This window comes from Chrysemys picta, chromosome 7, assembly GCF_011386835.1.
Source record: "Chrysemys picta bellii isolate R12L10 chromosome 7, ASM1138683v2, whole genome shotgun sequence".
NCBI classification, from domain to species: domain Eukaryota; kingdom Metazoa; phylum Chordata; order Testudines; family Emydidae; genus Chrysemys; species Chrysemys picta.
Window position 1 is genome coordinate 96,841,539 of NC_088797.1, and position 26,175 is coordinate 96,867,713.

The 26,175-nt window shown below is 37.4% G+C and overlaps 1 protein-coding gene across 3 annotated transcripts; it reads right to left on the reverse strand.

Moving 5' to 3' along the window:
- Nucleotides 1–5,205: 5,205 nt before the first annotated feature.
- On the reverse strand, nucleotides 5,206–25,282 carry LGI1 (leucine rich glioma inactivated 1). 3 transcript variants are annotated; one of them, XM_024107302.3, is made up of 9 exons: nucleotides 25,179–25,282; nucleotides 19,403–19,467; nucleotides 18,608–18,679; nucleotides 15,191–15,262; nucleotides 15,024–15,095; nucleotides 9,015–9,086; nucleotides 7,057–7,226; nucleotides 6,450–6,614; nucleotides 5,206–6,365 (listed from the first exon to the last, which is right to left on the reverse strand). In XM_024107302.3, the coding sequence occupies exons 4-9, from the start codon at nucleotides 15,214–15,216 to the stop codon at nucleotides 5,548–5,550; spliced, it is 1,323 nt and encodes a 440-aa protein (XP_023963070.2). In that variant the 5' UTR covers nucleotides 15,217–15,262; nucleotides 18,608–18,679; nucleotides 19,403–19,467; nucleotides 25,179–25,282; the 3' UTR covers nucleotides 5,206–5,547. The 3 variants fall into 3 exon arrangements, with proteins under 3 accessions (XP_023963070.2, XP_023963071.1, XP_005292600.1); XM_024107303.3 differs by lacking the exon at nucleotides 25,179–25,282 and having other exon boundaries at nucleotides 19,008–19,714; XM_005292543.5 differs by lacking the exon at nucleotides 25,179–25,282 and having other exon boundaries at nucleotides 19,017–19,712.
- Nucleotides 25,283–26,175: the final 893 nt, after the last annotated feature.

Genomic DNA, 26,175 nt, shown 5'->3' on the forward strand with positions numbered 1-26,175 from the left:
TCTAGATACAAATGGACATTTCTGATTGTTCATGATGCTGTTCTCAGTAATGTCCAAAACGGTCCAAGGACTTTTGTTATTTATGTGGTTTAAATAGTCTTTATTTTCCATTAAATACTAATACAATAAATCGTAATGGACATAAATACACACTTAAACATTTAGCTTCCAATAGGAACATATCAAAGCATATTACACATTAACTGTGATAATTATTTTCCATCCCCAAATATTCTTGGATTTATGGTAGTTATCAACCATTCAAAGAAAAAGGCAAGAAATAAGAAAAAAGGGAAATAAAGAAAATTCTTATTAAAAGGTAGTAGAATACAGATAGAAGTGACACGCAAATACAGTCTCTTTCTTGTTTCCATTTTTACATTTAATTTTCTTAGAGGAAGAAGACTTTCATCAGTGAATTTCTGTGGGAATGGTGCATAGTGGAATGTCTTCTAGCTGAAAATTACTAGAATGAGAGGGTACTACATTGTATCTTATTTCCTGTGCAATTCATGAAACTCACAAGTTTACATTACCTAAAGATAAATACTTACATGATGTAAATCAGATATTTTGAAAGTATTTTGTGTGTGTGTAACATCTTCCAACACAAAGGAGGCTATTTGTGTATTCCTTTATAACTGTACATCATTTTAAAATTTAAAGATAACTAAGAAGTGTAGGTATACAATAAAATTCCATCAGTAGTTGTTGTATGTCTTAGACATGAAAATGACATCAGCGGTATCAATAATCAACAGTTATGTAAGAAAATTGATCTCTAGGTGCATCCATTAATAACCTTCAGTATTCCTTATCTTTCTGAAGTACATTTGGTACTTGCCTACTGTCTGTCAGCCATTTCTGTTAGGGAGCTCAATTAAACCACAGACCACACCAGGCAGCCTGAAATAACACCTTATGTTGGAAGAAGCAGCAAGTACTTTTTTTTTTTTTAAGCAAGTCTCAGGGAAATAGTGTAAACACAGCTGCATACTCTTTGCACAGAACTCCCACTGACCACAATGGGAATTCCATGCAAGGGTTCACCAGGACAGTTAAAGTGCCCTGTCTCTTGAAGTTGGGAATATACATCATGGAAAGCTGCCTACTGAAACTCTACTCCGCTGCACTTTAAGGATTGCTCAACTGTCCTGAGTTCTGGTCTAAAAGTACCCCATTCTGTATGTGGTGCAATGAAATGCTGTCTCTGTACATTAGCAAACCAAATAGAGGGCCTGTGAAATCCAGTTTGACAGAGATTAGTTAGAGAAAATGCTTTTCCTAAGAGAACAGATTTAGGCTTGAGTCTTAACTTCTAGAAACTCTCAGATATCATCTAAAATCTCCCAAATCACCAGTTCCTGATTAAAAGTAACATTTTTTTAAAAGGGACTGTCAGATCAGTAACACAACTACACAGCATATTAGATTGGTACCCGATACCATCTTAGGCTATACCTCTAGTTTTCTAATTACTGTGTACTGCAATTTAGGTGTGTCGTTGGTACCCTTGCAAACTCTAATTCCTCTAAACACAGGGGAAACAGTAAATTCCCAGAGGCCCTTCATATTTTTCCAGGAAGTGCTAACTTGAGAATACAGTTACATCACTACAGCACTGAGAATGTAGCTGGCTGGCTTTGCCATTTAATTCCCTGAAATGCGGACTGATCACAATGTCTGAGTGGATAATGTTACATTATCTGCCAGTAAAACTGAGTAGCAGATGTATAGCTGTCTATTTCTACTTGAATTCAGCTACCACCACATTCAGTAGAATATATCATAACTTGTTAAAGTAACATTGTTTAGATAGAATATTTTTCTGACTTTTAAAATCAAACAATATTTTAGTTTAAGGTAGAAAACTTGGTGTTTAAGTGTAGAAGATAACAGAGAACCTACTCTTCAAAATGAATGTATTTCTTCATTCTTAAAGATTGCTTTTCAACTATCAATTTGACACCATCAGCTCAGGATTAAACAAAGACTGTGAATGGCTAGCCAACTACAGAAGCAGTTTCTCCTCCCTTGGTGTTCACACCTCAACTGCTAGAAGAGGGTCTCATACTCCCTGATTGAACTAACCTTGTTATCTCTAGCCTGACTCACTCTTGCTTGCATATTTATCCCTGCCTCTGGAAATTTCCACTACATGCATCTGACGAAGTGGGTATTTACCCACGAAAGCTCATGCTCCAATACGTCTGTTAGTCTATAAGGTGCCACAGGACTCTTTGCTGCTTTTCAACTATATTTGTCAATCCTCCTAGTGGTGTCAAGAAAGAGAATGTGACTAAGGTTTTAATCCTGCAAGCTGCTCTGTGTGAGTGAACCCTTGCTCCTTTGGGCTCTCTGTGTGTGCACAATGGACCACCCATGCAGAGCAACTTTCAGGATTAGTTTGTGTGATTTAAATAAGACACTCATATCATGAAACTCATGTTTGCCAGTCAGAGTCTTCCTATTGTAAATGTTACAAATTCAGTACAGAAATGTATACGCTCCCATATTTTAAATATGGGAATTAAAATACAAGGCCACATGACTCCCTGTGGATATATAAACTAATACCTATACTTCCTGAAATATATTCATTTTAAGTCACTCCATAAAATAGCACTTCTTAAAATACACTGGCTAAATCTGCAACTGGTATAATTCCACTGAAGTCAATGGAGTCATGACAGAGATTAATTTGGCTCAATGTTTCTAGAATTGACACTGTTGTTGACCTGTCAGCACTAGTCAAGTATTAGTAATGTCATTCTTAGAATTCAACTTTTTCCATAAAGGCTAAATCAAAATAGCCTCACTCAGTTGTGTGCAAGGTGAATCTTGGCCAGGTCTTTGGAAGTGGCGCTACTTGTACTAAGATTGTTCCTTTTGCAGTCCATGAAATGGGGAAAAACTAATACGTTAAAGTAATTATTTCAGTATCATTCTTTGGAGAAACTTTCCACATAACAAAATATCAATACTTTGGCATTTTTCAGGAATCAGTTTGATGCCAGGAATATTCCATGGAAAGCATTACAGGAAAGCACGTTTTAAAATGTTAGACATTCCTGATGATGGGCATATTATTGCAAGGTATCAAACAACACCTGAGAAATCAGGAAATAAATTTTGCATGTCTGAGCCTGAAAACAAGAATATAAAAGCATTGATATTTAAGTTTATACATAAGGGATTAAATGTACTGGGTCAACTTCTGCCCTCAGTTACATTTATAGATTCTAAGGCTAGAAGGGACCATTGTTATCATCTAGTCTGACTTTCTGTATAACACAGGCCATAGAAATTCCCCAAAATAATTCCTGGGGAATATATTTTAGAAAATCATCCAATCTTAATTTAAGAATGGTCAGTGATAGAGAATCCACTATGACCTTTTGTAAATTGTTCCAATGGTTACTCTTCCCAATAAAAATGTATGTCTTATTTCCAGTCTGAATTTGTCTAGTTTCAACTTCCGCATTGGATCATGTTATACCTTTCTCTGCTAGACCTGAAGAGTCCATTATTAAATATTTGTCCCCCATGTAGATATTTATAGACTGAAATCAAGTCACCCCTTAATCTTCTCTTTTTTAAGCTAAATAGATTGAGCTCCTTAAGTCTATCACTACAAGACATGTTTTCTAATCCTTTAATCATTCTTGTGGCTCTTCCCTGAACCCTCTCCAATTTAACAACATCTTTCTTGAATTGTGTGCATCAGAACTGTGCACAGTATTCCAGCAGCGGTCGTACCTGTGCCAAATACAGAGGTAAAATAGCCTCTCCACTCCTACTCAAGATTCCCCAGCTTATGCATCCCAGGATCACATTAGCTTTTTTGGCCACAGCATTGTACGGGGAGCTCATGTTCAGCTGATTATCCATTCATAAAACCCAAAGTCAATAGGGTTTCATGGGATTAATACCAATGAAAATTAAGTATTTACATCTAAGGTAGGAATATATAAGGCCAGAGCCCAGAAATTGTTAGGGCAGTTTTTGTACAGCTTTTCCAATGCAAAACTGCCCTAAAACTTGCAGATATGGTTCCTGGAGGATCTCTTCAGTTTGGTGGCATCCTTAGATGGAATAAGACCACTGTAATGGGTGTAGCTGGGGCAAAAGGGGTGTGATTGGTGCACCTTTATGCTCCAGTGATCTCCAGTTGCCAGAATGGCTCCTTTGCTGTGGGAATGGCCCAAGAGGAACTGGCCTGGTAGAGTTTGGCCTAACATTCGGGGACCACTAATGTGACTTAAAGCGATTTTTGTATTCCTTTCCTGAGTTGTTCCAATGCTCTTCAACAATAGGATCTGGACATTAGTGTCAAACAGATTTGACACATGATATATTTACACAAAAGATTACATTATCTTTGATCTTTTAATAGATTTTGAGGTCAAATTCAGAGCTGGTGTAATTTAAGAACAGATTGGTAACTCAGGTGGAATTGCACCTGCTTACACACGCTTTGAGTTTGTCCTGTTATATTTAAAACTCCCCGATTCTAGACAATATCTTTTCCTAACCTTTAGTGCAGGATATCAGAAAAATGTCTTCAGTTAACCATATTCAGAGGACTGGAGAAACTTGCTGAAGATTAAATAATTGCAAACACACTAAAAAGACTTGACAGTGATAAAATTACAAAGGAATCCATGCAAATAATGTGTTGAACTTCAGCTATAGAAAAGATGTTAACTGAAAAAGAAGATGTGCTCCTAGCTTTCTTTTACTGTACAGAACAATGTTGTCACGTCTGACACAACCTGTTTTGTGCTGCTCCAGCAGGAGGAGCAGATAAGCCTTGACAACAAGACTTATTCTTCTGATTACTCCATACATTATTCAAAAATCAAGAATTCCCAACTGTACACAATATAAAGCCCCATCCTGAAATTAGATCCATACTTATGTCAGTGTGAGTCCCATTTAAGCAAGTGGAGCTCCACATGAATGCAAGGGTCTGTCTGCATAGGACCAGTTATAGGGTTGCAGTGTAATGCTGTATCTTTATCATGTGGTTGTGATTACATGTATAAACCACTTGTGCTTTATTGTTGTGGCTTATAATATTAAAAGAAACACCTAAGAAAAACACTGCCATGTACAACACACCTTGTTGTTTATTATATATGTGTATAATATATACACAAATAAAAATTATCACCTGTAAATAATCATATTTGGAATGTGAAAGACAGAAAATGTAAACATTTTATTTGGCAGTTGTTGTCAAACAGGTGAATAAATAAATGGAAAAGTACATCTTAATACTTTTAGCAACAGATGCAGTTGCACGCATATTTACATATTGTGGATGCAAAGAACAGTTAACAATTTAATTTCTTTTTGTTAAAAAATGCAACTTCCAACACCACTAGACTTGACAATTAAAGATGAAGATACTAGTAATACTTGGTTCTAGCAATCTCAACTTTTAAAGGCATTCATCTGGAAGTAGGATAAGAGTCATCATGCATTTAGTTCATGTTGTCCACTTATGGTAGAAAGTCTGATGTAATCTCAGAATTATGAGTGTCATGCACTTAAGTCAACTATGACATGTTTATAAATTAATGTAGTTCCCTTAAAACTTGAAGCAAAGAGAAAATCGCGTTTATCAATGGAAACATGTGTGAAAGATCTTGGTGCCTGTATGTTTAATTCTTGAAACTTCACAAATTTTGCTTTTTCAGTATCCCAATAATAGACTTGAGTAAAAGAGTAATCACTTCCAAGAATGGCATATTGATAATTGTTTATCTGAAGAGGCTGGAATACCATTGACCCTCGGGATGGCATTCTTTGTAAATCCAGAAATGCTGAACCTCCCCATTTCATTACTTTGGAATCACCAATAAATCTTGTTAAACAAATGTACACATCCTCTTTCACTCTGAAGTGTTTCACTGCATACACATCCTCCATATCTTGGATCTCGAGACGCTTAACAAATTCAGTTGTTCCTTTGTTCCATTGGTATATTACAGGTCTTTGGGAACTACTAGACAGAATTAAATGAGGTTTGCCGGCTATTTCAAGATACTCCACATCAGTATCTCTGTACCACGCGTGCAGAGACTGATGGGAGTAAAATCCATTTCCATTCCATTTGTAAACCGTGGTAAAGCCAGCTTTTGAACTGTCTGCAACAACAAAATACCAGTCTTCTGCAATCCTGAAAGTTTCGATGTCATTGGGTTTTCGGATTTTAAGAATTTCAATATCTTGAATTTTTATAAACTTATTAGCAAAAATATCTCTTTTATAAATATGGGAGCCTCCAAAGAGCTGGGCAACAATGACATACAGCTGAGTCTCAATAATTATGGGCTTACACACAACAGTTGAAGTACCTACAAAAATAAAGATAAAGGACAATGTTAGCACTGCCTTTTAGATCAGGTAATGTAATGTTATTTGGCATGCGTTATTCATACCTGTAATGTTGTCATAATTCCTGAAAGACCCTTCTACATGGTCCCATTCAAGAAAGATGCATTTTCCAGTAAAAGGTTGGGCAATAACCACATGCTCATCGTTCATGTAGGAGAAAGTATCTACTGACAGAGACTGATATGGCAGGGATTCATAAACAGCAAATTCTGCAAAAGCGCACATAACATTTGATAATTAAAGGTAGCATTTCTTTCCACATGTATTTTTTCACCATATTAAAATAATGTCATGTTAATTGATACTGATTTATTTTTAAAAAATACATTTAATAAGTAGTCTAGTTTTCCTGCTAATAAGACAGAATTTTAAAGTCTGCTTATTTTTTCTGAACTGAAAAAGAAGGTTACCTGTTACAGTTATAGTCCAGATTCTGCAATTATTACACAGGCAAATCTCCCATTAAAGTCTGACTAAAAACTGTAGTAATAGATGCACAAAATGGTTCCTTTATCAGGCCTGAATCTGCAAGGAATTCCTGTTGACTCAGTGAGAGGTCCATAGGCAGACCACTTGCAGAATTGGACCCTTAATTAGAAAATATAGCCTTGATTTTAAAGTAATCAGGTGAAATAATTTGGAACACATTACCTGTAATAATACAATCAAATTCCTTTGGAGAGAGGCTATTGATTTTACGCTTCTTATATTCTGGTGGACTTTCGCAAAAAATGTCTTCAACTGTTGCATTGGTGCTACCCAGCCATTCCACTAACCATTTCAGTTTGCAGTCACAATTAAATGTGTTCCCTCTAAGATCCCTGTATAAACATAAACCACACACTGAAAATGATGAATTAGCTGTTGTTTTCCACAACATCACGGGACTAAAATAACAAGGACTTTTATAAAATGACTATTTCCTTGCTTTCTCTTCTGAGAATGCTGGACTTTCCTGAATTAATTTGTCCTGAACCAATTAAAAAAACCCAACCAACCAAAAACAACACAACAGTTTGTTAAAACTACTTGCAAAAACTTAAATAGTTTCAATTATACTAAGGAAATCAAGACAAACTTAGGTTGGGAATCAGTGGAAATATCTGCTCTTCCGTATTTTACTGATAACCATAAATTTACAGGTACTTAAATTCCTGTCCAATTTTTTGGCCCAAATCTTGGTTTTTTTTGTTTCTCATTGTTTAGCATTTCTGAACAAGAACATTATAGATGACACGGTGACAATTACTGTGACATGATAGATTAATTTAGTGGTCAGTGGACAGTTTGTCAGCTTTACCCCTTTTTCTTCTCTTCTTCCTCATTTAAACACGCTCATTTAGGTCACAAGGGATATAACCTGAACTCCTTTTTGCATTAAACTATGGCCTTTGGAAGATACTGAGTGCCTCTTACAAGACGCTGAGACCCTCAACTCACATTATGTAGGAGGTGTCAAATGCCTTGCAGGACTGGGTGCCCTGTGAAGAGCACCCAGTATATGTGGGTATATGGGGAACTATAGTGGCTGACTGGCGGTGTTCGAAGGCATTCTACATACACTTGGCAGACTCCAGAAGAAGGCCTCAGGGAGGATTGGAGAATGTGGATGAAGAACTATATTGAGGTATTGCAGAACTGCTGCTAACAGAAGCAGTGCAAAACCCCATGGTGCCTGTTGTCAGATTCTAGAAGGCATGCAGGGGTGAGGGAAGCAGCATGATCACTTGGCTATCTATGCCCTACATAGCCGTGGAGTGCCATTGGGCCAGCTCCAGGACTTACTAGTGCAGGGAACATTAGGTATCTATTGAGTCTAACGTCTGTGTGAGTGTACTTGGGGAGCTAGAATTTTGCACATTGTCTCTAATGGGACTCTTCCAGTGGAATGACTGCAAGATCTGTTCCAAACATATATTTCAAAAATATATCTTGTACTTTTATAAATGTTTAAGATACTTTGGTTTACAAATTTAAAATTTAAAACTAGTTTACATTTTGTTTTGGTTGCAATTTGAGTTAGCCAGGTGTAAAGTACTTGTACTGAGATTTTTAAATGATCATTGCATTTAAACATAGCCTCCTGTTAGATTATATTGGAAACCTGAAATGTTCTCATTCTCATCAAGTATTCTCCCTGCTTTCATATCATGTCCTCTTTGCATTATGAAGGATGTGTCTTTTTCTTATTTCAATGGCCATATATAAGTATCATATTATTGGGATTATGACCATACAAAATTCTTATTTTATTTTATCTATATATAAAATATTATTTGGGAAATATTATACAATATACAATTATACAATTATTGACAGTAATAAACATAAATCAAATCCACCCTTGCATCTACCACCTTCACCCACCAATGTGATAGGATCCTCCCACTGTCTACTGGCCTGAATGTCCACTGGGTCATGGGAGTGTCCTGTTACTAGATCTATCTTGTATATTTTACATCATTAAAGAAGTTAAAAGAGAGGTGAAAATTAATATACCCAAAATTCCAAATCAAGTACTTTACAATATCTTGCAGTCATCACCAATAGGTAATGGCCTGTTTTTTCTAACCATAGTGTCTGAAAATAAGAAATTGCTGATTTCTTACACATTTGTTAAAGAATCCAGCCCTTTGAATATGTCTTTTGGAAGTGTTTGGAGATTATTGTTTGCAAGGCTCCTGTAAAAGAAGATATATCAACTCATCAGATAATACATTTCTACAAATGCAATATTGTTTTTTATGGTAAAAACAATAATGTACTTCAATCCTTAGTTATACAAAATTACTTTAAAGAATATCTCATTTACCTTGTGACTTTTTCTTCTGCTAAGATATATTCACACTTCCTATTGCTCTCTTGCTTTTCAACATTCTTGTAGCATTTACAGTACTTCACTCAGGGTGATAGAAAATGTGATCATCTCTGGTATTTTGCCAACACCATTATTTTAAAATGATTAGCCATGACTGGACACACAAATGTCTTCCCTTCTGGATAGCCAGTGTGTTGTTATAATATTGCAATGTCCTGCCTCCATGTCCACTTTCTAGAAACTACAATCTATTTTAAACACTGAATCCATGATACTGTAAATAGCTCTCATTGGCTCATGGTTTCTGAAAATATCCAGTAACTAACATTTTTGGGAGTCAATAAGTTTATAAAACAGAAATTGGAGGTCAATATTGAGTTAAGCCTAAAAGTTTTCTTGCTTGGGTTAGTAAGGGATAAAAAATTATCTTACCAGCAAATAATAACAATACTATGGCTTTGATTGTCAAGAAAACTATCTTAAACTAAGAGAGTACCCAACAGTTTCAACTGGTAAAATTGGATAGAAGATGTGAACATACCTTTAAAATAGTTAATTCATTGTTTCCATCAGGTACACCCGTGTAAGCCCATGGATGATGCAAGGTTTTCACAAGTGTCACTGAGGGCATAACTAGAAGAGAATGTGGTGGTGTCTTTGTGAGTCATTGCTTAATTTGGTCAGCAAAACCTTTGTCACTGGTGAGGATGCATGAAAAGGAAAGAAGCTAGCATGATTTTCAGATTCCAGTTGGAATGTGTGGCACTGGGCATTAGAAATAAAAACTATTTTTACTTGTAAACTGTACACATCTGGCAAGGAGGCATTTAGATACAATAGCTCTGATGGAGCAAAGCACATAACCACATGTTTAAGGTTAAAGCTTAAAGGTTAATGTTTTTGTGTGTGAGTAATATGCCCTCTGTGGAACCATTTACATTTAGACCATAACTGGTTTATTGCAACTAATTTATAAACTCAAATTTGCCAGACATTTATGCATTTGCTTAACTTTATGCATTTGAGTAATTTGATATTAGTCAATGGAACTACTCACACGTGTAAAGTTAAGCACATATATGAACATGCAGAATCACAGCCTTATGTAATCTTTGATCACTGGATTATACCAAGCAGAGCACCATAATGGATACAGAGCTACCAAAAGTTCATCATTTTAATGGGAATCAGATTAACAGAAAAAAAATCTAGATTTATACATTGCGCAGATTCTTGGATGAAAGGTTGGCACTTTATATCTTCCATTATTAGAAAACATGCCATAAGATTTTATTATGTAACCTCTAGATGGTGCTCTTAGTAGTACCTGTGCAGAAAACACTTAGTTGGAAACGATGGATGCTAATGAGGAAGTAAATGTTCAGTCGTGTGTAATTATGTTTGAAGGCCCATATTTTAAACCTCAGAATGACATTTTGCTTTTCTGAAAAACTTCAAAAATGCCATCAAAATTACATCTTGTTCATGGAACTAATTTTCTACACTAAAATATTCTGCAATTTAGGGTTATGGCATTAAATGAGTCAGAAATGCAATTATACCACTCCTATGCTTTTAAAAAATATTCCACTCTGCAAAATGAATTGTCTTGAATAGATGCGACTACGCTACAGTGGGGACACATTCCAATTATTAGTTATTTGCATAAATGAAAAATACAGATATTTGGGTAATTTTACTGTATTGCAAAAATTCACTTGTGAAAAGGAAATGGGCGGAGTATACAGAACAAAGGTCATATTCTGCCATCACTTCATAGAACTCATCAGTATGCATAATTACCATGAATCTCTTTGATGTATTTTGCATGACAATAGTATTCTGCTCTTCCTCAAGTGGAGTGTGCCTCAGAGAATCTACTTGTTATGCTCAGTATGTGTCTATAGACACATTCTAGGAAAGGACAAGGATTGTACAAACAAGGATTAAAGTGGTCACATTCAGTAGTTTATGGGCCTGCTCCTGTAGTTATTTTGCCTGCAAAACTCTGTTGTGACAATTGGGCCTATAACTTTTTGCCTATTTGGGAATTATCCATGAAAAGTAGGTCAAGTTATTTTCAATAAAGAGTGTTATAAACTGGTGCAAGAAAATCAGACAGAAAGACTGAATGAGTCCAAACAAGAAAATGCAGGTCTGGAAATTAATGAACCAAAATTGGTGTGTCAAATATTAGCCCCAATTGGTGGACAAAATAATGAGGGGATAAACTATGTCACCCACATTCCACCCCCTTTTGGGGAGAGGAGTGTCTTTAAAATACTTAGAAAAATCTCATCTTGACTTGACTCAACGTGTCTCATCTCATCTTCCCTGACCCCAAGACAGAAGGAGCAGACCTGACCGAAGGATTTTCTTTCTGAGAGGAAGGTCATCAGGTGTTGCTCTTGTTTAAGCTCTCTCTCACCTATTTGTTGGATCCTGAAATCAACTATAGTGCACGCATCAGCACAGTGAGATGATGGTTTATCCAGCCCTGCCCTGTCTATGGAAAAAAGCGCCAACCCAGATGATGTCTTTGACCAGAATGTGAGCCTGGGACCACAGCAACAGTTGCTGTGGACGACACACGAGTCTAAGGCATCCATTCATAACAGAACACTGGTTCCAAGGACATCAACAAAAGCTATATTTCCCCCACCCTTTCTATCCTGCCTCTTCTCCACAGAAGTAAATACCTTTCACACGTCAGGACTGAGAGTAAAATTAACCCTTTCCTTTTCATCACAGAAAGGTTGCTGGTATAAGAGACTGATATTTTACCTCCAAAAGAAGAAAAACTTTAATAGCTTTTGATTGTTTTGCATAATTACTCAATTTCATTTTAGTATAAATGTTTCTTGTTCTTTCTTGTGTTTTAATCAATACATTTCCCGCTTTAGAATGAGTGCCTTTGGGTGTTTGCCAGAGAAACTAAGTAAACCAGGGTCTCTGTAGAAACCCCTTCCCACTCCCCAAACCCTTGTAACACTGTTTCAAGTGTTGGGCAGTGAAAGAGTTTATAACATCTTTTAACTCTTTTGGCCCTTGAGATCAATACGACATTTATTGGTGCTGTGACTCAAATCTCAAAGGGTTATACAAATGTGGCAATTGGATTGCTTGGCAAGCAACTGAATGTTTTCATAATTGGGTTTGGGAAGTAAAAGGTCATTAAAAAGATTAGGAGCACAAAGCATGAGAAACTGCATCTGTTTCACTCTCATTAATGTTTCAGGATTTTATTTTGATTTTGTTTCAAACACTTTATCCAAGTGCCTTGTTTTAATTGTGTTTCAACTTTTATTTTTTTCCTTTTCCTCTCATGATCCATGATTTTTAATTTTGCATTTTGATTTTGACCATGGTTGTATCCTGTTTTTTTTTTTTTTTTTTTTTTTTTTTTTTTGAGGTCAGTAAATGCTTGTAAGTTAAAATGTTTTCCAAAAAGACCCCTCAAAAGAGCAAAGTTAGTAATAAAACTTATTTTATTGCTGCAGAAGCCCAGGGAAATATGAATCCTTTCTCTCAGGTGAAACCCCTTTAGATGTTTCTAGTAGTTTTAGTTCTGCAGAGGCTGTTCTACATGAATTAACTATCATAAGGGAAGACGGGCTAATCCACCCACAATTCCCTTTGTGGGTCCTTAAAGAATGAGACTTCTTGGAGAAAAACTGGCTTCTGGAGCAGGCTTCACCATCATGGCTGGCACCCCTACCATCTCCTGGGTCCCCAGACCTTCTTTAATCTAATCCTGAGAGATACCCTGATCAGAGAGGGCCAAAAAAAAGTACCCTGATGACATTGCCACTTCTACCAGCTTCAGCTGAATCCCAAACACCCTGGGCTGAAATAGGATCGGATTTTAACAATAGAAACAACAACAGCTCTCACCCATCTCAGTTAAGAGACTATCAGACAAGGGGGGTTTTCCTTCTAAAAACTCTCTCCAGTAAAGGGAACAAAAAATGTCAAAATGGAAACCGTATTTAATATTTACATTTCAAATGCTTTACCTGGTTTTCCTTCTTTTCTTTATCTTTAATACAAGGTTTAAAGGATTTTTAATGATGCGCTTGCCATGGCTTTAAGCAGGCTTGAGGTCTCTGTATACCAAACCCTGAATCTTGTTTAACACTGTTTAATGTTTGACAATGACTGGGTTATGTTAACACCTTTAGCCCATATATTCCATCTAGATTAATACAACTCACATATTGAAGATTAGTTCTGCATGTGAAGAAACTGCATGATATATAAACCCATTTCTCAAGATTATGTGTGCAACCACATGCAGACAACAATAGCTGCTCAGAATACTGTCTCATCTCCTACATACACTTTCCCTTAGAAAACTACTGAGGGGTCCCTACAAGCCAGCACAACAGTTAAGACATGATGTTATTTTTAAATTGTATGCTTTGCAGAATAGGGACAGTATCTTCCTCTGTGCTGGAAAAACACCTTGCACACTGATAGCAGCAGCCACATAATAAATAAATTAATAAAATAAATAATTTAATAATTTAATAAATAAAATAATTTGTGCATGTAAAGCTATTCATGTTCCTAAATGTTTTCAGTTTACAGGCCCTTCAGGTTATCAACAACCTTATCCCATCCTCTGTCTTTTTTTAACTATGCCATAATTATACCTGTAGACATATTTTTATGTATATACCACACATCTTCTGTTTCTCTCTCTCTATTGTTCCAGTCCTAAAAATGTTTATGCCTGCGAATAACTTTACACAATAGTCACAGTGAACTCAGTTTACACCAGATAAGGACCTGGTCTGTAGTATCCTATGATGCATTTGTTATATGATGCAGAATTGGGTGAAATGTAATTAATTACATTTGTGCATTCACCATATGTAGGTGAAATTGTGCTTTCCCCTGCATCTGACCATATATGAAACAAAAAGCCAAATGACCCTGTACACCTCTTAGAGGCTATTATATTGAGGACAAAAGGTCAGAATACACTCCCCCTCGTATGACAAATACACCAAGATATATGCCTGTGAATGCAAATGATCAGAGTAGGGTATTCAGACATATGTTAGGCACACCCCACACATTTTAGACAATTAATGTTATTTAGACTTTATAGACAGCAAAATCTCCATAACACAGCCTCATTTTCTTACAATATTTTGGTATATTTTTCTATATAGTAAAGGTAGCTGCTATATTTTGAAAGGAAGTTCATCCAATTTTTTATAAACAATTAATTTGATATGAATACATATAGTTTGTAAAAACTGGCTGAAAATGCCACACACCTTTTGACTAAACATGACAGTAGCTTAGCTTTGATAAATCAGACCCTGTAAATACTGTACATAAATTTGCAGTTCAATGTTACAGGTGTTAGAATACTGTCCTGGGCTCACATGCTTTCAGTTTCTACTTCTGTATTTTTGTTTCTTGATTTAACTTGAAATTGGAGCTTTTCTTAGTTTAGCTGATTGTCTTTCTAAAACAATTCTTGAACAGCAAGATCATAATCCTGTTCTTGCTCCTCTGATTAGTGTGTGGGAGAGAAGGGGAAGCAGCCAAATGGACAGTTTTTGCATTATTCCTCCTGCACAGGGTGGGATAGACATGGCCTGGCTGAGGAGGTTTTTTTTTTTTTTTTTTGCCATTTCTGGTCTACATAATATGAATATTGACATTGTTTAAGCAACAAACGTCAATGATTATATAATATCAAATGCTAAATTAAACCACACAGTGGTTCAGTTACTAAATTAAATACACACTACTAAGTAATACATGAAAACATTTTACTTACAGGTGAATTAAAGATTTCAGTCCTCGAAAAGTATTTCTTGAAATTGACTTAATGCTGTTGTTCTCGATGAACCTGTAATGGGTCACAAATTCATTTTGGTTAAAGCAGTGCCTGTAAGTTGGAAATCCCACCTAGTCCATATTTCTAGAAACATTTTGTCCACTCACAAATATTCTAGATGAGGAAGGCCCATGAAAGCATCATCGCTAATAACATCAAAAGAGTTTGATGTAAATAACCTGCATAAGGAAATACAAAATAAACGGTTAGATTTTGATACTTTTTAGAGCATGATCTAGAAGTCCCCATGCAGACCAAACTCTCAGTGACCACATTGAAGGTTTTGTCTGTGTAAGGGTTGCAAGATAATATGGCTAAAGTGCACTGCCCATATATGGCATAGTATAGTGCAATCGTTCTCAACCTGTGTCCCACGGGTTGCTAGCAGCATAATCAACACACAGCTGTGGCCCACGTGATATCCTTAGGGCCATACAGATAATATATGTACTGTGTGGATGTGGCCCACATAACACATAGAGAGCTGCATATGCAGCCCACAATGGTAAATAGGTTGAGAAACACTGACCCTAGGGAGCAGAAAACTGCTTTGCTTTCTAGACTAAGGACTAGATCCTCAGCTGAGGTGAATTGATGTAACTCCATTGAGTACAGTAGGACTTAAGCACGTGCTTATCAGGCCAATCAGTTACCTATGCAAGCTCCATGAAACTAATGGGACTGCACAAGTATTACTAAAGACATACCCAGAAGACAATGAGGTGCACAGGTATCTTAAAGGGCCTGAATTGCCCTGCAGAACCTTTATTTCTGATGGTGATGTGGGAGAAGACCTTAGCTTGACATTCAGATTCCAGGATGAGTTTGCAGAGCTGGCAGTTAGGAAAAATCTTTAACTTGTGAAATGAGCATATTTGAGATATAATAAGCATGGATCCCTTAAAGCCATTTTAACTTAGTGTTCAGAGTAGAACCATATTTTAAAATGGATTTTGCCTACTGGAGGTGGTTCATAGTGCAGGTTTCATTATATATACATTATATTATATATGTATATATTTTTCTTTTTGTCTATCATATACTGCCATTACATTTAATTTTTCCTATAAAAATCTTTTAATCTTTCATAAAATTGATTAGTGTTCTGTCCTATTTATAATTAATAGACAAGTTTGCATTTGGCGATTTTAAATCAGTTTTGGATTGCCACACCCCTAATATGCCAGGGGATTGTCAACGAAGTTGAACATTTCCTCAATGGAATTACAATCAGCTGGACTTCAAGGGAACATGGACTTATAGTGTAATATCCAAAGGCACTCAAAGATTCAACATTACAAAGCATGAATTAATATATTTAACTTAATGAGTTAATTTCTTCTTTGGAATCCTGCATTAAAAAATAATTTCAAGTTAAATTATTTTCTAGCTCTGCTACTATAGGTTATACTTTCTCCAGTTAAAGAGTTTGACATAGATTTATAGGAATGGTTTTAACAGGAAAGATTTCTTCACATGTATGTTTCAAAAGCTTGAGATCAAATCTTGCCATCAGACCCACGTGGTAGATCTGCATCATAGCTTGCCTGCAATTCATATTTATTTATTTACTATTAACATAATTGTCTCAGGGTACTTTTTATTTGATCACTATCTACCCTCTTTGTAGTATATAGGAATAGGATAGTATCCCTTTAAATAGTTTATGAGCCCTCTAGTCTATTGGCATTGCCTATATTCTATGTTTTAGAAGCTGCTCGAATCCAACCAGAGCATCAGGGTGTATATGAAGTTAAGTTTTCTTTCATCCCTCTTCTCCCAACTGTGGAATGGGTTGGGTTTTTTTGTTCTAAATCACAAATTGGTTTCTTAAGTGAGCAATCTGGGGATAGTTTGTATTGTTTTAGCGTACTACTTGTCAAAACCCACAATGGAACAAAAACTGCTTTTGTAAGTTTGGAGATTATGTTGCAGCATTTTGTTAGCAACAACATGTGTTACATGTGTTAGTGAAGTGAATGGTATATCATGCAAATACAGCCTGAGGTATATATTTATTTATTTATTACCATAGGACCTAGTCATAGACCTGGACCCCTTTGTTCTAGGTGCAGTACAAACACAGTGCAAAAAGACGGCCCCTGTTCCAAGAAGCTCTCAGTCTACCCCACTTAACCTATTCTATGGCCCATGCTAGATGTAGGATTGCTAAGCGTAGGTGGCATAGCACAGCCAAGAGGGAGGATTATGATGTCCTTTTCACTTTACTGACATACAAGCAACGTAATACAAATACAGCTACTTCATTTTCTCTCTGTTGGAAGGCCCAGCTCAGAAGTCATGTGGGCTTTGTCCCTTTTGCAATCTGTGAGCACTTTGGAAAATCTTGTAGAGAATAATGCACAATGGAACAGTATTCAGGTTTCCATAGTAACTACATTTACCTATTTACCCTGTATCCAAAATTGTACAGTGTGCCTGCACCTCCTTATCAGCTCCACTTGAGGTAGAAAAGCACAGCTTGAGTCATGGCTTCAGCTACCCTAGCACCAACAGTTTAATGTAACAGCCTTAGTGCTCTAATACATCAAAAATTCACTTTGTAGCAAATCTACTGCACATGTGAAATCAGTCATACACAGGTGTCCTATTTCATTTTTGAACAGACTGAAAAAAGTCTCTTGTCGGGTTTCTGAAACAAATTTGGATACATCTCAAACTGATAGCAAACCCAGTACAAACAGTTCAGGTTTACGTCTTCTATATCTTTGTACAGCTAGTGATTATATAATCACTCTTCCAGTTTTCTAGAAAGCTATTTCTCTGGAGAATCTGTAAAATTTTACACACAAATGAATCTAAACATCTAACAATATTCCAGTGTTCTGTTCAGTGCACACACTGTCATAGTGTGTGATTTTGCAATGACTGCTTAAGAATTTACAGTTTTCATCACTCTCTCTACTTTAGAGAATGCAAAATAACAAATGATGGTCCAAATCCAGTCCCTACCTAGGCAAAACTCCTATTGAAGTGTCTACACTTCTACTGAAATTAATGGTAGTTTTGTCTGAGTAAGGACTTCAGGATTCATCCCATTGAAATTAAGGGTCTGATCCTGAGACATCCTGAACATCTCATCAATGGGGATTCGGCCCTAAGATTGCAGAAAAGAAACAGGCATAGTTGTGGTAATGCTCAGACCCCTTCAGTAACGTCCATTAGAGTACAATACATAAGAGGATAGCATATCTGTCATCACAGAAAGCAATCTTCAGAATTTAATCTATTCCAACTAGCACTGACAGCAAATAATAATAATTAATAATTAATAACCCCCCAAACCACCAAATAAGTACATACAGTTTAACACCCCCACCCCATTAAACATATGCCATCTTTCAAAATTACCTTTACTTCAAAGTCTAACTGTTTGTGTATTTTGATGTGTAATGGATCCACCCTTGCTATTTCTTATAAAATGAGTATTCAGACCCTTACTATATTGTTTATGGATAGATATGTTTCATAACAAATAATCATATGATATAAATATTTCTCACAGAAGCTGCAGAGACGGTGTGAGCAAAAAACTCCCTTCTGGGATTTTAGTAAAAGCAGATCTCACAAAGGATCTGGAAAGAAGGGGGAAAAAATTGTGTTAATGTGATCTCAAATATTCATCATTACAACACTGAGCTGTGAATCACAATATAATTTCTTTACATAGCTACTATTAATTAAAAATAAAAACAAATCTGTTACAGTTTTCACATAATACAGAAAAAGGCAGAAAAAGGTACATGTATAGAAGAAGGAGATGTAACACACATTTTAACATTTTATCTGATGATTGTGAATGCGGAAGGTTTATTCTCTACTGCAAGCATCATTCAGACTGCGCTGAAAACACCAAACATAATAGTTCATTTTAAATAATAAATTAAATAACCAAATGCTTACAGCCCTTACAGTGAGATAACATCAGGCGGAACGCTGGTTGGAATAGATCTGGCATTTTCACATAAAGCATTATCTTTGGTACAAGTACACCAGGCAGGACATTTTGGCTTCACTGATTTCTTCCCTTCAGTCAGCAAAAGCATACATAAAAGGCATAGGAAATAAGCAATTCTTCTAAAGGGTCTGCTGGCATTTCCCATTCTTTTGATCCACTCTGGTTCCAGCCAGTTGAAAGAATATCCCAAAACATGAACAGGGCTTCTTTATTCAGTCGCTGGATGTCTTTCTATAAGGCCAAGTCAATATTTGTCTCTCCTTTTCCAACCCTTCCCCTTTCCCTCTGTATCTGTTATTGAAGATAGAAACCTGCAGCTGATCTCTGTGTTTCTACTCACTCAGGCAACGTACTGCTCAGAGAAGGGACCTGCGAGGTGCTGTAAGATGGGGAAAATCCAACCAGCTGTAGGGAGGGAAAAAAAAAAAAAGACTTGCATCACCACAAAAACACTGAGCACAACACAGCATTAGATTGCAAGTTGATGTAACTGAGAAAATACACTGCTTTCTGTTTTCATAGGGAGGCCCTTCCTTGTTACCAAAAATAGTACAGCATTATGTTTTGCTGGTGGGTGGGTGAGTGGGTGTGGGGTGGAATGTGCATGTGTGGGGAGAAACAGTCATCTTTTTCTGGATCCTTACAACCTCATAAACCTTTGGGAATTGTGCTTTACATATTACAAGTGACTGGAGAAGTAAAAAAGCCAGTATCCACTGGAAAATGAAATTGAGTGAAACCATCAAAAGCATTGCTACAAAATCTGTTAGATTAATTTCTATCCTTGGCCTTTATTGCACATGTTTGTATCACTGAAAAACAAAAAGGCACACATGGAAAATATTACTGAGTATGAGAGAATGCCTACAACTGTCATTTCTAAACAAAATATTCTACCATGCAAAGCTTTTGCCACACTGCATTTTTTAAAGAACACCCTTACCTGTCTCACATGTCTGCTAAATAGAGCGCATCACTGAATGTTCAAAATAAACAATATTCAATAAAGTTCAATTTAGAAATTTATTTGGTTGCCTGATTTGATCATTTTTAGAAGAAAAAGTGAAAGCTGGCTGTTTAAAGCATCTAGATACATTACAACTACAACAAAGAAAGGATCTTATTTCAGTGGGAGCAGTATTGGGACCTATCACCATTCATGATTATTATTTATTTATTAATTAGTGTTACAATAGTACCTAAAGCCCCCAATTGAAATTAGTTCCCTTTTGTGCTAAGAGCTATACAAACATGTAGAAAGAAATTGTCCTTGCTCTAAAGATCTTACAATAATATAAGTATTAATACATTTAATATTGTACATAGACTTTTACATTTTCAAAATTAAACATAAATATAGCAAGAATAGTAAAACAGAACTAATCAAAGTCAAACATTTAGAAAGACATATTTCATGGCTATGTTTTGCACTTTACTTTGTACATCTAATTTGAAGATCTCAAAGAACATTGCAAACATTAATGCATTTAAACTTATCATACCCATGTGAGGTAAATAGCATTATCCCCATTTACCAGATTAGAAAACTGAGGAACAATGAACTTTGCTTGAGAAAGAAAAGTGGAGAGTTTCACACAGCCCTGGGTTGCCTAGGCAACCAAGGTTGGGAGAATGGCTATGTACATAACTGAGTTTCAAGATTACTTCTGGCATGTAAGAGTCATAGATTTTAAGGTCAGAAGGGACTCATTAGATTATCTAATCTTATCTCCTGTTAACACAGTGCATAGAATTTAATTCAGTTACTTCTGTAACTTATGTTTCACTAAAGCATATATTTCAGGAAAAGCATCCAGTTTTGATTTGAAGACTTTAAGACATGGTGAATCCACCACTTCCTTGGGTAGTTTGTTACAATGGTTAAATAGCCTCATAGTTAAAATTTCTGCCTTATTTTTAATTTCAATTTATCTGACTTTAGTTTCCAGCCATTAGTTTTTGTTATGTCTTCCTCTGGTAATTTAAACATCCTTTTAGCATTAGGTATTCCCCCCACCCCCGAAAGTACAGTCATTTCTTGATCTTCTTTCTGATAAACTAAACAGATTGAGCTCTTTAAGTGTCTTACTGTAAAGATGCTTCTTGTTGGGCTGGACCTTAGGGTTTGTTCATACAACGAGTTAGTGCCCAGTAAACTGGGGTGTAAATCTTCAGTGTTCCAGTGAGCCATGCATTAATTGTCCATATGGACTCTGCTGCTGTACACTAAAAGTTCCCTAGTGCGCATTGATGCAAAACACACTATCAGCCCCAGGTTACTGCACACTGACACGTTATATAGACATGCCCATAGATAAATGGTCATCGCAAAATTATTGGGTCAATTTTATTCCTGGTATAATTCCTTTGAAGGCTTTCACTCTCTACTGAAGATTCAGTTCATGGAACTAAAGAATACCAAGGATGATGTCAGCCCACTACATCGGTGCCTTTAAAACAAAAGAAGGGAGAATCTTTCCAAGCCTGGAATATGATAGAAAAGAGAAGGTAAAGAAGAAGGCAAAAAGTGATGGCATCAGATGAGTGCAACATGGACTGTATTAGTGTCCTCATGGAAATATTTTCTTAATTCATATTGTGGAGATGTACTGCATAACAACGTTTGGATGAGGCTGCGTGGGAAACCATTGTTGTGGGCTATGCCAAACCTAGTAGAAATAGAAACAAAGTTCTGATGAGCATCCTTCAGGAGTGCTGTTTTTTATATATAATTCAGTTTGAATTACAAAGTGTGCAGCTACCTACAGAGCTAAAGAAAAGGAACATAACAGTGCCATAGAGCTGTATCTTCTACACTTACTTTTTGCTTTGCTCTCTTTAAAGATTATAAGGTATTGTAACTGTGAGATCCTTAGAATGGAAATCCCAGCTTTGTGCAGAATATGGCCAAAAGAAACTGTCTTGTACATAGTAGGTTGCAGGGCTGCTACTAGCAGATCAGGCTCCTGTAACAGATGTAGACGTCCTACAGAGCCTGCTTCTCAGAGAGATGCTCCAGAGATGCCTCTTCCATAAGAGCCTTCAATGTACTGCTATGTATAGCTGAATGCAGTGTTGCTGTAGCTGTGCTGGTCCCAGGATATTATAGAGGTAAGGAGAGTGAGGTAATGTCTTTTATTGCATTTCAATGCACCAGTGCAGTTTTCGTATGCTTCAGAAAATGTGCCCTTGAAGATTGTGACAATAAGAATCAAACCAAATTTCTTGTGTACCAGGCTGTTGTTATCCCTGCTCTCTTGTATGGTGGTGAAATCATGTACAGTATCTCTTGTATCTCTTGTACAGTATACACTTCAAGGTTATCGAATGATACCATCAATGGTGCCTCCACAAGATCTTCCGAATCAAGTGGGATGACCAATGCACCAATATCAGTGTTCTGTTCCAAGCCGAAACCTGCAGCATTTAAGCTATGATCATCTACTACCAACTCCGTTGGGCTGGTCATGTTCTTCGAATGCCTGAATATTGATTCCCAAAGCAGGTCACGTTCTCACAACTGAGCCATGGCCAATGAACGAGGGGTGGGGGAAAAAAGCACTTCAAAGACACCCTCAAAGCCAACATGAAGTTACAATATTGACATAAACTCATGGGAAACCCAAGCCTTCGACTGACCAAAATGGAAAAGGATCTTATGGCAAGGACAATTACAAAAGGATCTGTCTGGCTCGAAAGCTTGTCTCTCTTACCATCAGAAGTTGGTCCAATAATAGATATTACCTCACCTACCTTGTCTCTTTAGGTATGGCTGAAGTTAGCTAGTGGCCGAACAGTATATTACAGTTTAACGTTGATTACAGAAACCATTTAGACCAGTGGTCCCCAAAATTTTTACCTCTCCCCCCGCTTACTCCTGTCCGCAACCCTCCCTGGAACTGAGGCCAGGAGTGGGGCCATGGCTTTGGGAGGGGAGGGACTCAGACAGGGGTAAGGGGGCCGAAGCTGGGGCCACAGCTGGGGACAGGGGTGGGGCCAGGAGCTGGGGCTGGGAGCAGAGCCCCAGGCATGGGGCCAGGAGCTGTGGTCCTGGGCATGGGGCTGGGTGCAGGGCTAGAAGTGGAGTGCTGGGTGGCAGCCAGGCCCCCAACATGGACAGGAAGCCGAGGCTGGGGCCAATGCTCTCTCCCCTACCTCCATGGAGGCTGGTTCAGGCCACAGCCACGCCCCACATCCCGAATGTTCCTCTGTGCCCCCCTAGGGGAGCATGCCCCATAGTTTGGGGACCTCTGATTTAGACATTTGTGGTGTTATGCAGTGTAGCCATGTTAGTCCAGGATATTAGAGAGACGGGGTGGGTGAGGTAATTTTTTTGTTGTTGTGGTGCTGGCATTTTTAAACCCTTTATTCATAGTAGAGAGAGAATGAGAGCCTGCTTTGGAAGATGAAGATCTCAGATAGCAGTCTGATTGGAACAGAATCTACTTAAAGCTTACAAACATATTCTCTTCTTTTTAGGTCAAGTCTCCATATACTTGACTATCATGAGATGGTCAGAGAATTCTGAAAGTGGCAGAGTTTTACAAATATGCTCCCTAATCACTGGAGTTGTTTAAGTTTGATGGCTGTCATCTTTTTGGCTCTTTGTTAATACAAATAATTCATGCTGCTTCTGCCGGGGATAGGGTCCGGGGGAGAATCGGGGGGCCTTAAGGGGGTTTCCCCTGTCCCACAGCTTCTGCCGGGGACAGGGTTGGGGGGTGCTGCGGGGGCTTCCCCCATCCCACCGCTTCTGCTGGGGACGCTGGGCACGGGCCCAATGGGCCCAATGGCTAATCTGCCATGCACATTGTAATAAGGTACTGATGCTGTTATGAATCAAATGCTGTCCCCTTCTTATGGGCATGGAGTTTCCTGCCTGCAGTGGAACTTACAGAGTTGTGCTGTTCAGAGGGAGGCAAGAGTTGTGGAGTTTGAACAGGGTGCACCACCCTGTATGCTGTGAAAAGAAGAACAGGAGTACTTGTGGCACCTTAGAGACTAACAAATTTATTAGAGCATAAGCTTTCGTGGACTACAGCCTGTATGCTGTGGAGCGCAGCTCAGACAGGGCTGCCATTCAGAAAGGATTCATGGTGGGGTGAGCCCAGTGGATTCACCACTGCATGGATCCACTAGTCCAGTGGTTCTCAACCTTTCCAGACTACGTAGCCCTTTCAGGAATCTGATTTGTCTTGTGTACCCCCAAGTTTCACCTCACATAAAAACTACTTGCTTACAATATCAGACATAGAAATACAAAAGTGTCACAGCACACTACTACTGAAAAATGGCTTACTTTCTCATATTTACCATATAATTATAAAATAAATCAATTGGAATATAAATCTTGTACTTACATTTCAGTGTATGGTACATAGAGCAGTACAAACAAATCATTGTCTATATGAAATTTTAGTTTGTATGGGCTTCACTAGTGCTTTTTATGTAGCCCGTTGTAAAGCTAGGCAAATATCTAGATGAGCTGATATATCCCCTCCACGTACCCCTGTGTGCTCCCAGGGGTATGTCGAGTCGGACTTCTGGTTGAGAACCACTGCACTAGCCTGTCTCCAATTTTTATACTGAGAAGAGAAAGTTTTGTGCTGTGGCGGGCAAAGCTATCCATTACAGAGGCAATATTTTACCATTGATGATGAAGCCCCAAGTTCCATTTTTTTAAGTTACTCATTTAACTCAACCATCAATCATCAAGGCATTTCTTTTGGATCTATACTCTAGCCACATTGTGACGCTCATGGAAACACTGAAATGTAGATTTTTCAGTAAGAAAATCATGTCTGTTAGTTACAGAAATATTGCCACAGAACTGTACCACGATTCTCAGTGAAATTTTTTCTACCCTGAGGATCTTTAAAATATACCTTCCATTTCAAATTGCATGTCAAAACAACCTGTTTCTCCACAAATATAAATATTATAAATGTTTATTTTATCACAGCCCTGTAAAAGAAGAGAGACAAATGACATTTTCCAGGTCTTGCTTATGCTAAGTTTTATATCTGCTTTCTTTCAATGAATTTGTATAAAAACAATATGGTTTGTGGATTTTCAGGTGCACACCCATGCTTCAATCATTGCAATATTTGACTTACTCGTTACCACTGCCATCATTGTTGGTTTTCTGGCTCAACAGAACAAGCTATAGCCTGCTGTGTCCCACATCAGAGTGCCCGAACTGCTTCTAGGTCCATACTATTTTGTTTTTGCTTGTGATTCAGATTCTGATTAGACAGCAAATGATTCATAATTTGTTTCCTTGTTTTCAGTGAGGTTTGTAGGGGTAGACTGAGGAGTTGTGAAATGTTTATCAGCTATCCCTGGCTTGATTTAGGCATTGTTTTCAGTTCTTCAGAGAATCTTCACCTTGCTGTGCAATGGAAGTGCACATTGGCAGACATGTTGCAGAATGGGCAGAGATGAGCTTGACTGTGCTGCTGGCTCTAGTTTGTTTTCATTGTGATATTTATAAATGAAGCCCAGCTGATTCTTTTAAGCAGAACTATATATGCCAGTGCAAAAATAATGTGAAGTGTGTTTGGTTTTCTAGAAAATGATCCTTAAAACTGACTGAGCTTTATAAGCAGTGATTTCTAAATCTGAATCTCACTGTATTCATTTTGTGTTCTGCTCCACTATCACTACTGGTAGGTGGCTACTGTAACCTGGCAACATGAAGAATTGCAGTAATCTATGTTCTGCAAAACCTCTTAAGGCTTAACTGCTAACTCCGATCATTAGCTTTTCCTTTAGCATTTGCTGTGCACCTTCCTTAACTTACAAATATGGATGATACATATATTGGTTACTTGTTTTCCCCTCTACTCTGTTTCTGCTGCATGAATTGGCTAAAGCAGGACAGAGCGTAGCAGCCATCCAAAAACAAAAAGGTGGAATGAGGCCAGTCTACTCCTTGGAGACATGAACATGTTTGTCTCAGTGTTTTCTGCTCTTTGTCTTTGCCTCTCTTCCTGGAAGGGAATCTTTTTGACTTTCACTCCCTTTCTTCAAGACCTGAGAATCAATAAACTTTGCATTATTTTAAGCAAGTCAGATTTTTTTAGTGTATAGTACATTTGTTAATAGTGAATT

Bases quoted from the DNA above. Each gene is read 5' to 3' on its own strand.
- LGI1 (XM_005292543.5), bottom strand. From the start codon at position 19,207: ATGGGAAATGCCAGCAGACCCTTTAGAAGAATTGCTTATTTCCTATGC. The intron at 15,263-18,607 runs GTGAGAAATATT...TTCCTTATGCAG, and splicing joins ACACCGTCTCTGCAGCTTCT to GTTATTTACATCAAACTCTT. The intron at 9,087-15,023 runs GTAAGTAAAATG...CTTCTTTTACAG, and splicing joins CTGAAATCTTTAATTCACCT to GAGCCTTGCAAACAATAATC.